The sequence below is a fragment of the Alligator sinensis genome, unplaced genomic scaffold, assembly GCF_000455745.1.
Source record: "Alligator sinensis unplaced genomic scaffold, ASM45574v1 scaffold512_1, whole genome shotgun sequence".
NCBI classification, from domain to species: Eukaryota; Metazoa; Chordata; order Crocodylia; family Alligatoridae; genus Alligator; species Alligator sinensis.
The window spans coordinates 2,117,397-2,134,252 of record NW_005842063.1 but is presented as its reverse complement, the minus strand read 5'-3'; the positions used below and the strand labels follow the sequence as shown (position 1 = coordinate 2,134,252).

Sequence of the window (16,856 nt, the reverse complement as noted above, 5' to 3'; positions counted from 1 at the left end):
TGTCGAATAACACAGTGATTTCTGGCTAAGTCTGAAGACAGCCTGAAACATTAGCACATATGGAGTGTTCTCACTCTTGCCACATAAATGTGACTATCACCAACTATTCTCTGGTGATAAAAGCATCCAAGAAAGCAGAGAGATGGCTATGTTATGAAGATGTGTGGTATTTAACGAGAGCGGTGGTACGTTTTGGCGTCACACGTGGGAGAATCACAGTCAAGTACCACCGTCTATCCCCTCTCCCCTAGCCCCTGGGTGACAGACATAACAAAGCATGAAGATGACAGCGGCTCAGGAAGGACAGGGAAGATAAAGCTTACCGTTAAGAGCTGAACCATATCCACAGGTCTCTGAGAAACCGGGTGAAGAGAAGGATCCTGTTTCAGAGCAGACTGGGATTCAGGGCGGGTCAGCGGCAGGCCTGGTGGGGCTCCAGGGCCTGAAGTTGTAGGGATGAACAAAGACTGCTTCGGAACTGCCTGAGGCTGGTGCGGTGATGGAAGCTCCTGTTTCAATGAAATGGCAACAGGTGAGGGGTAGGAGGTCTGGCCTGTATCTGCCTGTGCCCTCTGAAGATGTATGTGAGGATCTATCTGTGCTGCATGCCTATTTACAGTGGTGTGGTGGGTCTGCTCAGGTCCGGCTGCCTGTGGCCCCTTGGAGTCCTGGGAAATCTGAGGAGTTTTGCTGCGTACTGGCTGACCGGGATGCGAGTGCTCGCCTTCCGAGAGACCCTACAAAGCGGAGGGGGGCAGGGGGAGAAAGAAGGCAAGGGTTGAAGAATGCACTTAAGGCACAGAGTGTTCTCATTTAACAAGACTTCTAGAAAACAGACTGGAATCCACCTAGGCATTCACGTGGCTCTTATGACAGCAGCATCTAAGAACTTCACAGCATCCTTGTGAGTTATCATCACTCCCCCAGGAAAAAACCTGTTCAACCTCACACGGCAAGCCGGCAGCAGAGGTGGAAACTGAACCATGACCCCTCCCCACGCCTTGTAAACTGCCTAACCCACAAGGCCCTACTTACTATCCAACATACAACACCCATTCACCTGTACAAAACGGTACCTCCTTATAGTAACATGGAAAACAGCTGCAAGTGAGCAGAATTACACCAAGACACCATCTGGGCTACAATGGAAACTTTCCTTCTCTCACACCATTAAACCTAGGAACCTGAAAGCAGATTTCATACCCTCCTTGGCTTGGACTGTAATGAAAAAGAGGAGGTCCTCCCCATCAGCAAGGGAAGCTGCGGTTAGATAGTAGGAAAAACTCTCTCACTAGGAGGCTGGTGAAGCACTGGAACAGGCTCCCCAGACAGATGGTGGCATCTCCATCCTTGGAGGTTTTGAAGTAGAGCTGTGGCTGGGATGATCTAGTTGGGGCTGGTCCTGCTTTGAGCATGGGGTTGGACTAGATGTGACCTCCCGAGCTCCCTTCCAACCCTCGTTTTCTATGAGTCTGTGATCAGTTCTTTTCCAGCAAAATTAGAAAGGTTCGTATTCATTCCACGCTTCCCAAGCAAAAATCACCGAGTTCTAGCACTGTAAAACACAACCTTAAACAAAGGAGCTAATGGAACACCTATGGAAGGACATCAGGATGATCACGTTTCTCACCTGAGATGGGGTCATGCTCCGGGAAGGCAGCCCAATTGGCGAGGCACCAGTGAACTGAGGATGACCGAGCTGGGCTGCTGTATGGTAGTTCCTCATGTCACTGTACACCGGTCGGTAATCATGAAAGGAACTTCCCGTGGGGTGCATGATCTGTACACCATGAGGTACCACCACCGGCTGCGTCAACAGCTGGCTGCTGGGAGGGACGCTGAGAAGGCGAGGCTCGTTGTGTGGAGAGTGAGCCATTTTCACATCAGACGTCTTGGGCACGTCTTTTCCAGGCTGCGGAGTCTTGCTCACCGGCGGAGTTTTCACAGAGCCGTCCGGTGTTCTGGACTGTCTCGTTTCGGGGTGGTGGTCGCCCACTGCCGCCATGTGCGAGTGCATCATCATTCTCACGTCCCGAGCCACGTTGTACTGGTCAAGTCGAATACCTGGCGGATGCAAGCGGTAGTCCGGCTGCATGACAAGCACATCGGACTGTACGGGGGCAGACCCTCGGCACACGCTGTGATGGAAGTGCATCTCATCTTCTGGGGGATGTTGAGAAGACAGCGGAGGCATGACTATGTCTCTAATCGGAGCTGGCTGAGGTGTGCTGGATCGCGGAGGTCTGCTTTCCATCTGAGGCTGCAGAGATGCTCTGGGAGAGTGGAGCGCTTCTTGGCGGATGCCGTAAGGCATACCAGGCAGAGGAGGGGTGTTCATTCTCACTTCACCTTGGGACAGATGGCCAAGGGATACAGTCTGTGTTACACTGTGAGGGGGCATTATAACAGATTGCTCAGGGTGCATACTGGATATGTACTGAGGCACAGGAATTCCTGGAGCCAGCATGACGGAGGTACTACTAGATAAAGCAGGAGAGGATGTACTGCCAGGATGACAAGCCCGCGGGAACGGAGAGGGAGAATGTCCGCTGGTACGTGGGGAATGGGGCTCTTGTTTTGCAACCCCCAAATGAGAAATGGCCCGATCCGTTGGGGTGCTGGGTCCTGAGCTGACATGGTTGGCCTCTGAATGCATTTTACCAGACAGGGAAGGATGATGAGGACTAACCCCAGGGCTCAAGTTGGATGGCTGAAGAGATTTAGTCTCCACTTTCAGAGCAGTTGGATCAGACAGTTTTTTGTTGGTGGAAGCTACATTTTGTGAGAGTACCATCTGATTGTGAACCAGTACAGGCGGAGTGTTTACGGTCTGGGAGAGGACTTTCACTGGCCCCGACTGAGAAGCTGGAGCCTGCACAGAAAGGTGGCCCGATTCAGATTTCTCCAAGGTACTGCGTTCTTGCTTCACAGAGGAGATCACAGGGGATGTATTATACGCTTGTGTTCCTAGTACCAAAGAAGAGTGGGTGGAGACATTTCCATACCCTGTAGGAGTTTGGGAACCTTTCGGTGTGGGCTGAGATGGAGTAATAGGCTCTTGTTTAATCTGCGACTTGGATACAGACTGCTGAAATTCTATATCCACCGCGCTGGCTGGGGGAATCTGACTGATCTTTGCGCTAATCCGCTGGGGGCCTTCTGTCTTCTGTCCCGAATAACTGAGAAGTACAACACCCTCTGACGTGTTCACTCGCAGACCGGGGCTGGATCCAGTCTCTACTGGCCTGTCTTCAATAACAGACATAGAGCCCGGGTGAAACCTGCTGTTGTCATTTGTGCTTATCTTCTGCTTGTATTTGGGAGAAGGGGCATTAACTAGACATGTCTGGGTTTGGGGGGCTTGTTTCATCAACGTGATCCTTGGAGTCTCCTCTAGATCAACACTATGCGGCATTCTGCTTATAACGGAAGTAGCTTTGGGAGCAATTACAGTACTTATCTTTTCTTTCTCGCTAAAAACTGGTGCCTCTGCTACTGGGGGATCCAACGCGTTGGTCACAGGAACCGCTGGTTTCTCTTCTGACACTGGTTTTATGGCCTCTACTTGGGGGTGAGGAGGTGCCTCCTCCAAACGCGATGTGCTCACTGGCTCAGCAATAGACGTTGTAACGTGGGTAGAAGTGATGCTTGCTGCCGAGGAGTACTTCGGCTCCATGAGTATCTTCCTCAAAGTGCTTGAATTGGTGTCGATATCGGATGCTTTAGTATCGGGGGGGAGAGCTGGTGGTGGGGTGGAACGAGCACGGGCATCGTCATGCCTGACGATCCATTCTGACACCTTGGTGGTAGTGGAATGGAGAGGAACTACCCCAGCCGGTACAGGGGGCGGTATTTTTGCTGCCGGTACAGGCGGCACTGGAGGAACGGCTGGGTTTGGAGCACTGCGGGAAGGCGGGGGTACATTTTCAACAGCCTGCCGTAGCTTGAAGCCAGTTTGGTTCACATCATCCACAGGGACAGGCGGAGAGGGCAGGTCTAGAGGAGCAGGAGCAGCAGCAGCAGCAGGAGCTTTAGGTGGGGCACTGCTCTCCGTTACGGTTTGATGTGCAATTACATCCCCGGCCGCAGCTTTGGCAGCATCGGAAGCACTCGGGTCTGCAGGAACCTGAACGGAGGTCTTGTTTTGCTTTTCATCTTTCAAGATTTCCTCGGGTATTGCCTTAACTTCATTGGCGATGGGAGATTTACTTGGTACCCGCTCAGGCTCAAAAACGTTGACTTCAGCCGTATCCCCCTTTTTGCTCGTGCTCCTTTTACGCCTCTGCCGAGCGGCCTTTTGACGACCTCTGTCCTTCCGAGAAACCTCAGCTTCCTGCAGCGTTTCAGCTTCCTGGGCAGAATTGGAAGATTCACTGAAGCTCACTTCCGGCTCCTTGCTGTCTGTCTCCGCTGTGGACGGTGCGGAGCCAGGGACCGGCTGCGCAGGGGGCTCAACAGCAGCTTCTGTTTCCAAGATATTGTTCACTGCCAGATCCGTTTCCGGCTCCATTTCTTCCCGAGGCAGTGGTAGCACCAAGGGCTCTGCAGCTATCTCAGACTCTGATTCAGCAGGGTAAGGTGGGGGGGCAGGAAAGTTTTCTGTCTCTCCAGAAAAATCATTGATGATGGATCCAATAGCAGCTGCCAGTTCTGTTTCGCTCGCCTGATGCGCAGGCTTATCACCGTCCTCCTCCTGACGGACTTCGGACACGTCGGCTGCCTGTTCTTTGTAGGCAGCAATGGTTGGTGTTTCGGTGAGCTTTGCAATGTGCTCCACTGCTTGCTCGAGTTCAATCTGCTTTGCCAACTGAGCAGCCTCTGGCGAATGCTTTGGCTCTCGCACAGCTTCTTTGTCTGCTTCTGGGAATGGGTTTTCTACCTCATTCTTTACAAAATGGGGGGACACATTTTCCTCCTTTGGTGGGCTCTTGATTTTTGCGGGCGACACCGCTGCAGGCTCTGCCTCCTCTTCGCTTGGCCGCAAGGCACCTTTGACTTCATCAATGTTGAGGCGGATTTCTACATTCTTCAGACACAAAGGCGCTTTATCTACGGTCTTGACATTTCTAGATCTTCCCCTTTTGGATTTAGGAGCCTTTTCGGCAACAGGCTTTTTCTCTACAATCTCAACGGTGGGGGTTTCTACTGGATTTTTATCTGCTTCAAGTTCTTTTCTGTCGCGCTTCTGGTCACTCGCTGCTACTTCTTTGTCCGTTGGTTTGGATTTATTGCTGGTTTCACTAACGCTGGAGTCTTGACCAGCTGTTTCGGCAGCATCTTCTGGCTCTACCGCGATATCAGCCTTGGGTTCGTTCTTCCCTTTTTTCCCTTGCGGACCACTTGCCGCCGTGGAATGACCATGTGCGAGTTTCTGGGACCGAGGGGACCTCCATCCTTCTGCTGGCTTAGGGGTTTCTACAGTCTCCTTAGTTTCATTCTCATCTGCCTCTTGCTGTACCGGTTCCACCTTGATTGGAGAGATGTCTTCTTCAGGCTTTCGGCGCGATTTTGGAGGCCTTCCCCTTCTGGGCGTAGTAGGAACAGTCGTGACTGTTTCCTGTGGCTCCTTTTCCACTCTTTTCCTGGTAGACCTAGTTACTTCTACCGAATCCTTCACTGGGGATGGCCCTTCGTTGTCTCCCGTGGTAGCATAAACTGATCTGACATTTCTGCGCCTCGTCCGACCTACAGGCAAGCTTGGCTCTACATTTTCTGGCTCGGCAGCAGCACTGGGAGATTTAGCAGCATTCCTAGAAACTTTTTCTGGCTCGACTTTAGTTTCTAAATGTTTCTGCGCTTCCCCACGAGGAGAGGTTGATCTTTTGAGTTTTTCGCGGTCAATCCTTTCACTTTTCCTTGTGACCGGCTTTTCCGTGACATTAGCTGCGGCTGACTGCACCGGAGTCTTAGAGCGTTTGCTTTTGTAGGATTTTTTATCTTTTACCACAACCGGGGGTTCAACTTCCATGTCATTGTCAGAGACCACCGAGGGCACGGCCTCCACAACTACCTCTACTTTCTGGTTGGCAGGAGGGTCAGCGTTAGCAGCAGGGAGAGCATTTTCCTCTTTAGGTTCACTAGACTCTTCAGACTTCGGAAGGACTTTGGGAGGTGGTGGTGGAACCGACTGTGGATTTTCAGGTTCTGGGTCTATATTGATGTCTGCTTGTGAAAATGAAGCACCTGGTGTAGGAGGTTTTGTATCCAAATATGACGGATGCTCTGTAGAGACAACATCTTCCTCAGAAGCTAGAGCCGTAGGAACTACATCTTTACTAACCTCCACGACGGGTGGGGGCTCGGTTTGCTCAGGTGGTTCAGTTTTGACGGGTGCAGTCAGTTCAGGAAGAGGTTTGGGTTCTTCTGCTGCAGGTGTAGGTTCAGCTGGCCTTTCTTCTCTCGCAGAGGTTATATCCACCACTATTTTCTCATTTGCTGCCTTCTCAGGTACAGCTGGGGCTGGCTCCTGGGGTACAGCTGTGACTGAAGAAGGTCCGACTACAGATGAAGGCTTCTGCTCTGATTCTTTATCATCAGGGACAGTTTCTGGTGTCTTGGGCCGGTTTTCTTTATCTTCCTGCTTTTCTGCTTCTTTCGGTTTTTGATCTTTCTCCTTTTCCTTCTGCTGCATTCGGGTGAGCTCAATAAATCGACTGTGGAAAAGAACCACAGGCTCTTGGACCATATCAGAGCCGCTATTAGTCCCATCCAAAGATGTCTGTCTCCCATACAATCGACCAGAAATGAAGTCAAAATCATCGTCTTTTCTTTCCAAATGCTGCAGGCGCTTTGAATCTTGTTCAAAGATTGAGCTATGTAAAAACCTAGATGCAAACAGTTCTTGCCTCTCCTGCTCCTCTTCTTTGTGATCCTCTTTTTTATCATCCAGTTTTCCTTCTGAATCAGTCCTAATTTTTTTCTTTTTCATATACCATGATGGAATAGGCCTTGGAGCAGAGTCAACTTTCTCTTTGTCTTTATTATTTCTAAAACTAGCAAATCTTGAGTCCCAGTCTAGAAAAGACCAGTTTTCTTCTCTAGATGAAGAGAGAGATTTAGCTCTTTCGAGTAAGGCTTTTGTATCTGGTGTGATTGTCTTGTCCAATGCAAAGGAATAAAATTTGTTTCTTTCTAAAGACGTTGACAACCTTTCCTCTCTTTCACGTATTTTCTCTTCTCTGTCTCTCAATAAAGAAGATAACCTGGAGCTCTCCAATAATGACGAGGCTTTAGGAGACCGGGGCTTATTTTCGCTGTCTTCATCAGAATCCGAAGGGACCTCCCCTGGCTCCAGGTCCCGTACGGATCGCTTTCGTATGCTGTCTCTTTTAACTATGCTGCTTGGGAAACTGATATCGACTCTTGTTCCCGGCTCTTGTTTCACTTGCGATTCCCATCGATTTGATTCATCTTCAGCACTCAGTACAGATAGCTTTATTTTAGCCATTTCTGTCATCTGCTCCCTTCTGCTGGAATCATAGGGATTAAATTTTAGGGAATCTTCCTTCACTGTCATATTAGCATACGAAAAACCCTTTTCTTCTATTTTAGGTGACTCTTTGGCTTCCTTTAATGGCATTAGCCTTGGGGAATCTAATATGTCGTCATCCTCGTGAAGAGGAAAGTGTCGGATGCTAGGAGAACACGCAGTCCTTTCCGAATCTTCGCTCACCTGACGAGAGCTTCTGTAATTCCTCTCTCTTTTAGTGCTAATTTCAAAGTCAAAGTGATCGGTCTTTTTTCTTTTACTTGGCGGAGAGTCATCTGTGACATCTTGTGGGGGTTTGCCCACCTCATGGACCAGGCTACGCCTTTCATATTCATCTATATCTTTCTTTGGACTGCCAAACTTCTCAGAATTTGCCATCTCCATTTCCTTCTGCTGTTTTAACCTGCGGCTTTGCTCCATTTGTTTCCTGTAACTTTGTGTGTGATCGATATCAATGCCAATTTTTTCCTCCGACTCAGCCGACTGCAGTTTTTCTTGGCCAAGTTTATGGTCAGGCATCTCTTCAGGAAGACAATAGTTTTTCCTCATGTCCTCTCTCTCTGTTCCTTGATCATCTAAGAGGTGTATTTGCTTGTGTTGTTTTATCAGATTAAACTTTTTCAAAGAGATGTCTTGCGTTTCTATCAGCTCATCAACTGGTTCTCCTAGCCTTGCCTGCAGATCTGAACTGGGACGCGAGCCAATCCCCACTGAAATGTTAGCAGGCTCCTGAGTATCTTTGGGACTGGTAACAGTAATAAGTCTTTCCAGTTTAATTTTTTTAGATTCCCTTTTCAGTATCTCTTTCCTCAAGGGCTTTCTTTCCAGCTCTCCTTCCCTTAACACTGTAACTTCTCTAGATGAAGCTGTCGTATCAGTTTGCTTTTTCAAGACCATGCGGGCATCTTCCTCATCTTGGCTGCTTCTTTTAACTTCCAGTTTTTGCCTGTCAGGTTTCATGTTTCCATCAGCAAAACGTCTCTTACGAGCCTCTAATTTGTCAAGATCTACTGCATTTGCCCCTTCAGAAGTCTGCTCTGTCTTCAGGTGTTTCTTGGGCTTTAGTTTTCCCTCCTTGTCAACCACTTCTACGTGACTGGCAAGCACCTTTTCTTTTGGCACTTTAGTTCTGACAGGCTCCAGTTTAGACTGGTCAGACTTGGTTTGCTCAACTTGAGATGTCTGGATTTTTTGTTCAAGTGGAGACTTGAGAGTGTCATTGTCAAGCTTTGCTCTCGGTTTCTCCAGAGGCTGATCAATAACTTTCCCCTCCTTTTCTTTCACTCGGGTCAACACAACGCACGGCATTAGTTCCAGACGGTTTTTAGCTGTCCCTTCTTTGTCAGCTCTCTCTTTACTCTGTTTAGTATTGCCCTTCAGTTTTTCAGGGCTTGGCTCTCTCTCATTTTCTGGATCTGTTTCAGAAGACTGAGAGCTTGGCGAATGGTTTTTTGGTTTTCGTTTTTGCTTCTCTGTTTTATCTTTTTCTAGTTTTTCTGGTTTCTCCTTCCTCACCAAGCGTTTGTCTTTGTCAACTCTCTCTTGGTCAAAAGCACGCTCTTTATCAGGTTTCTCATTTTTTGCATAACGTTCTACACGGGCTTTGTCAAGTTTATCATATCTTGGAGGAGAAAGCGAGCTACAGCTCCCGCTGCGGTCTGAAGACCTGCTGTAGATCCTCCTTTCAGAATCACTCTGAAGCCTTTCTGATTGGGAGGGAGATGCTCCGGGGCTCTGCGGACGCCTGGAATGAGTTGGACTTTGGCTGCGCTCTATTGGCCTCCTTTCGTGATCTCTGTCCCGATCAGATTCAAATCGCTCCCGCTCCCTCTCCCGTTCCCGTTGTCTATAACTGTACTCCCTTATATCTTGTTCATAAGGATCTCCTCTGTATTCCCTGTACTCTCGTGGATCATCATAATAACGTGGGTCGTAGTAGTCTCCTTGATAAGGATCCCATTCTGCATAAAATTCTCGGCCTCGTGCTGGGTATTCTCTCCGAGGATCTTCAGGATACGTCCCTGGAGTTCTAACAGTCTCGTAGTATGTACGATCAGGGGCATATTCGTAAGATCCTCTTCTTTCATCTCTGGCAAAAAACAAGAACAGCCCTGGGATTAGCTTTTCCAGTTAACCAAGGGGTTTAATTATAAAAACTGTTCTACATAGGGAATCATTTTCTGATAGTTTCTTTATTTAGAATTACTCAGTGTATCAGAGCTGCTATTTGTAGCGGCATACATAGATTTAACAACAATGAAGTAGCGCGTAGTGGATGAGCCGCTTTGTTCGTTTCAAATATCTAGCTAATCACTTTGTTCATGAGGCTGCTTTAATGAATACTTTTGATTCCGTTCTGTTACTCCATCTTTTGCCAAACGTGAGATCAGCTGTGACTTAGAAAGTATTTCCAGTTTCAAGCAGGGAGTAAGTAAAAAAACCTATGGGGCAAAAAAGTGTTATGTATGTATAAAGACTACCCAATTCAAGGCAACTGCTACACACGCTGAAGCATTTAGTTAGCTCCCGAAATAGGCACGTTATTTAAGGTTTGATTAGGCACCTGATATAAGGTGTGCTTATCTTCCAAGTGAGCAAGATGGGGTGCTTTTTCTTATTCTAACGGAGCATTCATTTTCACAGAGTACTAATAGCTCCTCCATTTAACACAATGCACTGCCATTATCTGTTCACATTGCAAGTCAACAAAATAGTACGCTATATAGTCAGAAACAGAGCAGGTGCGTTTCATCTCAAGCATTCAGCGGCAGAAGCCAAGTGATTGCCCCATTACCTTAACACTTCCAAAACTACAAAAACATCAAAAAGCAGTTGTAATGGCAGATAAGTGTTTTTTTAATTTCTCATACTGAAAGTATATATGGTGCTCCAGTTCCCTAAGTAGTTTAAACTATGCTTTGCACACTATTTCACACATTCAGACTTCATACAAAATGTGAAATGTTTCTACCTTGTAAGAAATATATAAAATTTAAAAAAATCTAAAATAAAGTGTTTACTACAAAAGGGCTCCAAAAAATCAGCAAAAGCTCAGGAGACATCTGATGAGAACAAGAGGAATCATGCAAATACATTTCTCAGTCTACCAACAGAAATTTAGGCTCGAGTCTAGGACCAAAATCTGCCTCGTATTTAAAAAGCAAAAAAAAGTTACCAAGAAAAAGACTGGCTCCTCTCTGCATCTACATGGGCTTATCTGAGAAAATAGGTTATAAATAATAAACTGGTGAGCAGTATGATAAACTGCATTTACCATGCACCTTTCCTGCTCGCATGCTCTGCCCCACAACAGGCTGGACTAACTGCAAAGCCCAGGGTAGGTTTGAACAGCTGTTGTGCTCTATAAATCAACCCCGCACACAAATATTTCCTTCTGTGCTATCCTGCCCTTGTCCCGAATAGATCTACGCATGCTCGGGGCCCAGAATGTGCAAAACACTATCTGAGATGCAAGTCCAGTGTCAAGTATCGGTCCCTGAGGGGCCTGGAAATGGTGGTGTGCGTGCCTGGTAAAAAAGGATGCTCAGGTTTGCAATGGTGCACATCACGCTTGTTTCCAGTCTCAAAGTGCTGAAACCTGTAGGACCTTACCAGTGTGACATTTTTAAGCAAAATTATCAGACGGCTTTTTAATAGGCTTACTAAATGTACTACTTCTAATATATTTAGTCTCTCCTTCTAAGACCTGTTTAGCTGAATTCATAAAGAGCTATGACTTTACAGATGAAAGAATAGAAAATAAATAAAATGTTTGAAAATCCTCCATAAGATTTCAAAACTAACTTTTCTCAAAATGGTGTCACATGCAGGTTTGTATAAGTATGGCCTAAAAATGGAACAGACATCCATTTACAGTGTCCTGAATAATTAAGCTGCAGTTTCACGATTCATAAATACAGTAAGTATCTCAGGCTCCTGCCAATGTAGCTATATACTAGCCTACCCCCCACGCATTCTGTTCCAATTACCTTTCTTTTTAAAAGATATACATACAATACAGAGAGTTCATTTTGATTCCACAACCAATTAACTTTACTGAGTTATTTTCCTCATCTCTTGGATACACTGAGAGAATCCTGGTTTGCGCAGCCTCCTTAGCATCACTACTAGGGACCTTTTACAGCTGACCCTTGTTTGCAGCAACACCTTGTAAGAGCAACAACCTCTTACCAGCAACATTTCACCTTGGAAAATTTTCCATGCCATGGATTCAGCTGATACTTCCTATAGCAACAATAGCCATTAAAGAAACAACATAGCACAAAGGTGCAGTCATGTTGCTATTAATAGGGTCTGGAAGCCCTGGATTCCAAATATTCACATGAATAGGGCAGGCTGGGAAGCAAAAAGACTAACAGGTGCTGGACTATAAGATCCAGAACAGAGTTCACCTTTAGATATGCGAATTGCTCCATGATTAATTATTCTTCACTAGTTAGTAGAGATGCAAACATAATGATAGCTGATTAGAGAGGGAAAAAAAGAGAAAAAGACAAACAAGACGTCGCATGCATCCAAGTATCATCTTGTTCTAGAAATCAGTGTTCTAGTCAGAAGAATTTCACAGGGAAGACGGGCCCAGATGCCTTGTGTGTGCTAAGAGACACCAGACAAACTAATTTCTCCCTTTTTAATTCAGTCAGAGGAAACTGTCACAGTCTGCCTGTTGGCAGATCGCAATCCTTGGCAATGATATGGGAACACACACATTCATTCCCATTATGCCAATTATAATTTCCAAACCAATCTTCACTTTTTTTTTAATCTGGCAACGTTACGTATGTTATGTCAATATACTTTGATCTAAAATGGAAAAGTGGGTAGCTCATAGCTGCAAATAATGTCAGACTCGTTTCACTCACAGATCATTCAAAACCTCAAAAATTAAGCCAGCCTTTAATTTCTGTCATAGTAATGCATCAATCTAGAGAGAAAACTAGCTTGCCCGTTCTCCATAACAATCATTAGTAAAATGAATTTTATCCAGAAAGTGTTCCTAAGCAAGGCTGCATTAAACCAGTCTGGAAAAGTGACCCTTCTGGACAGAACATACTGTCTTTTGCAACCCATATATAATAGTTACAGGATGATGAGAAGTGACGCAATGCATCTAGAGAGAACACACTTTTTCATATTAGACAGCAAGCAAAAAATGTAAGTCCCCCTCAGAGTTCTTATTATTCAATCAAGCCACAAAGAAATGATGGGTCTGCATGGGAACTTTATATCATCAGTTCAAGAGTTGGAAAATATGTGACTGGGATCAGCTGATCTGTTAATCTGCAAACTACTATGAGGCAAGGGAAAGGAATTAAAAATGAAGCACTCCACATTCTTAAGAAAATGAGGAAGGACCATAGCTATTTGCAAACGAAGCATTAAGTCAGCTGAGTATTTAGACTGCACAGTGGACCAAAGGACTTCAGTTAAGTCTTTGACACACACAGATTTTTTGGTACTACGGATATGGAAACAATAAGACACTAACTTTTTCCAGTCAATCGAACCATTTACATCTGTGAAATGGTTTAAAAATTAACACAAGGAAACTACAATCTATAACTAACCATTAATACATTTGTCTTTTCAGTACACCATTGGGTCAGTATATGAGCATTAAAAGTTCTCTGCCCTGAATTCAAAGTGGAACGGCGACTTCTTCAAGTAAACTTGCATCTCAGAAGTGCAGAGGCAGCAGACAAAATGACTGGGTTTGGCTACGTGTGTGGCCTTCATTTTAAAAGTTCCGTTAATTTAATTTTGTCCTCCGGTCTTAACTACATTTAAAATTGCGTTAGAAAAGCAAGAGAAAGGAATAGGTGTATTAGATACATGCCTTCTTTCTGCCAGCATTTCATAAAAGTCTCTGATATCTTGACCTGTTTTCTCCATGGAATGATAAAATGCCAACTGACTCTCTCGGTTTGCAAAATCCACCTGAAAAACAAAGGGTAAAGCATGGTCAATAAAGGAAACATCCCATTCTGACACAATTTGAGAGTCTGCTACAGAACCTGAATATATGAGCAGAAGGGAGTGTGGGCGGGATACAGTTAAAAAAAAAAAAACCACAATCTCCAGGACTGGCAATTAATCCTGCCGAGATGAAAGGCCTTCCTCTGATTATAAATGTGCTGCAAAGCACAGCGTAATTGGATGGAGCTTTACCAATTCTGATTGGGATGTGTTATTCCAGCTAGGGAAGAAACAGCAACTGAGAAGCTCTTGTTCCGAGAAACTGAAAAATGTATGAGCACCCTTTACCGTCATAAAGCAGCTTTCATCTCAGAATGTCAAAAGTGGGTCAATGTTATTAATCTGTTCTACAGATGAGAGTTCAAAAAATCTACCCCTCCCACTCCAGGTTACACAGCCAGGCAATGGCAGAGATGGGCAAAGAACTCAAGAACTCTGACTCCCAGCTCCAAGATCTAACCACTAAGCGCTTTCTATTTCCCAATGGCTTGCTACAATCTTAAGAAAATAAAGACATAATTGAAGCCAGAAATTAAGTTTCCGATTGGGTTTGTCTAAACGCATTCCACATAAGGCAACAGTTTTTTCATTTTTACATGAAATACTTGCTCTAAAAGAAATCTGTAATGGAACTCACACACACAGATAATAAAAGGGTGCTGAATGTTCCAAAGTCACTTAGTTGTAAGACCCACAAACACAAAACACAAAACCTTTAAATAACCATAACCTTGTGTTCTGCATTAAAGGCTGCTTATTATATTCAACTCCTTTGAAAAATATTCAGCTCCTAACCGCGACAACATCAAAGTTTCAGATGTCTTCAGCAGGTGAAACATCATGCTTGAAGTGATGACCCACTCTTTAGGAGAGAAGGAAGGAGGAGGAGAAAGATAACTCAGAAATTGGGCTGACACTCTAAATTCCTGGATTAGCGTGGTGCCTTTGTAATACTGCTGGACGGTAAAAACACGTATTGACAACAGGGACACCAATGTCCAGGAGCTTAGGGTGGCAAGAGCGGTGAAACAAATGAGAGGACACTGGAGAAGGCTTTCTGAGCAAGAGTGCAAAATGCCCTAACACCTTACTAAGCCGAGTTGAAAAAATTAGTTGAACCCTGCAGAGATCTGGGACATGTATGTCCCACTAAGTATTCCTCTGACTGGCAGTCTGCAAATGCCAGCAAGTTAAGGGCTAAGACCTAAATAACATTTTTTTTTCTCTTTTGGAGGTCATTTCTGCACACCTTAATTTTATTCCCACCGATTTTCCTCCCCTTGGTCTCTTTTACAGCTGCTTGTGCATATTCAATTTCATTGTAGAGAACCAGGGCCATGCCTTTTAAGCGGTCAAACACCACCTGTAAAAAACAAAAAAACAAAACAAAAACCAAATAAGAGCCTCATCCACAGGACTTAATGTCAGTCCCAACAAATTCCTAAATCATGAGGATACAAGAAAATTTTTATCAAAGTAAATTTTCAGGCTTTTCTGATGAGGCTTATTGGAATAAAGAAACAATAAAAGGACAAGGGACTGGATATTGTGGCTTGAGGTATATTATTGCCTTTATTTTGTTTTTCTGTATTTTACTTTTAGTATTTTCTTGGTGACTGAATACTGTCGTTTTTGTTATTGTTTGCAGTTGTGTTTTTGAAAATTCCCAATAAATTTTAGGGGGGAAAAAAGGTAAAAGGAACATTTAACCACAAAACGGAATAAACTTTTGTTACAAACTGCAGCGCCATTCTTTGGTTGCTAAATATGCGATTTATAAAAGACACCTTGGCATAGCAATGTATATGTATTACTCACGCAACAAAGGATACATTCAAAACGTTAAAGTTGCAACACAAACCCATAACCATGTTACGGAAGTAGGTCCCTGACCCTGCAAAGATTTACACACATGCTTAACTTTAAGCACGCATATAATCCGACTGAAACCAACGTGACCACTCAGCATCAGGATGGATGAGTTAAGGATGTGCATAATTATTTGCAAGATCACAATGTTCATCTCTAATACCTACACAAAATGGATCTGGGTAATTGAGTGTCCCATAGTGTGACGTGGGTGTGATGCACAACTATAACACTCTTTGGATGTACCTTTTCTGTTGCAAATTTCCTGCAGGATTTTTAAAAGTCATTTTTGGTCTATTTGCCAAAATATAATTATATCCAATTATGCAATTAGCATGCATAAATATAATCACATAATTAGAGTGTGTTTCTCCTACGTGAAACAACATGAGAATTCTAAAGAAATTTTGTTGGGAAAGAGGCTGTACTGCACAGGAGCAGCAGACAGGATCTATTCGTTATCTCGGCTCATTCAAAATACTTGTTTTCAAACAGAGAAAGTAACTGCACTATGTATTGGATCAACAGGCGGCAAAACTATAGACCCCCTATAGGCCAAATTTCAACCCAGAGAGAATTTCTCTGTCTGAGCTACGAAACCCTAGAAAGTTGGGGTTGAAAGGACAGGATGTAAAGAAAGAAAGACAGTAACAACTTCAAACCACATACCAAAGCCTCCCACCTACCTTTACCACAGGCCCGTATCGGCAGAAATGTCGGGTTAAATACTGATCCGTAACGTTTGTAGAAAGACCATCTAACCACACGCAGTTTGTAGGCATGCTCTTTCCAAAACCCAGCTGGACACAAAAGGGCAAAACTTCCATCAGTTCACACGTATTCGCTATTCACACGTATAAAACCAATTTTAACTGAGCATACCTCATTTAGAGTTATCTGAAGAAATCTAGTCATTTGTACAGATTTTCTAAAATTAGCATCTCATGCAGGTGCACGCACGTTGTAATCAAATAGTAATTAATAAAAATAATCCTGCAAACTTAAACAAATACAGCTGTTTGAAAATATTTGCTTTTGTGTGAATTTAGGTCTTGTGAAAGGTGCTGGATTGACAGCTTTTGGGACTGAAATCCTCTGTTTATCCTCAAAATCAGTTCAGCACTGGCCGGAGCAGTGCAATCTTCTTAGCACTGTCCCACCAAACACCGACCTGGAGGAACTACCTTTAAAAGGTAAGAGGATAAATCAGTCTCCATGTCCATTCAATCCTTGGCCTCTCTGCTGAGACTGCAAAGAGAGTTGCCAATTAATTCCAATTCTGCTTGTTGTTGAAAATGTTATCACTGCCTAACCTGATCTACAAAATACAAAGAAATACCAAAAAAGTACAAACAATCATCTTCCCTTTCACAGACTAAACAGATGCAAAAAATATGTAACGCTCAAAACAAAACTGACCCGGAATAGGATGAGCTGACCGGAGAATTTCTTTACCTTGAGTCGGTTATTTCCAAGGTATTCTCCATCCATCTTCTTAATT

General features: G+C 44.5%; 1 protein-coding gene across 1 annotated transcript in view; it reads right to left on the bottom strand.

Annotated features, from left to right (window-relative positions):
- SPEN (spen family transcriptional repressor) overlaps nt 1-16,856 on the bottom strand; it is a 79,106-nt gene that overhangs the window by 3,853 nt on the left and 58,397 nt on the right. The window contains 6 exon segments of the mRNA XM_006023203.3: nt 324-737; nt 1,631-9,578; nt 13,347-13,447; nt 14,736-14,849; nt 16,042-16,155; nt 16,811-16,856. The exon segment at nt 16,811-16,856 is cut by the window's right edge and continues 74 nt beyond it. Coding sequence (XP_006023265.1) covers nt 324-737; nt 1,631-9,578; nt 13,347-13,447; nt 14,736-14,849; nt 16,042-16,155; nt 16,811-16,856 — 8,737 coding nt within the window.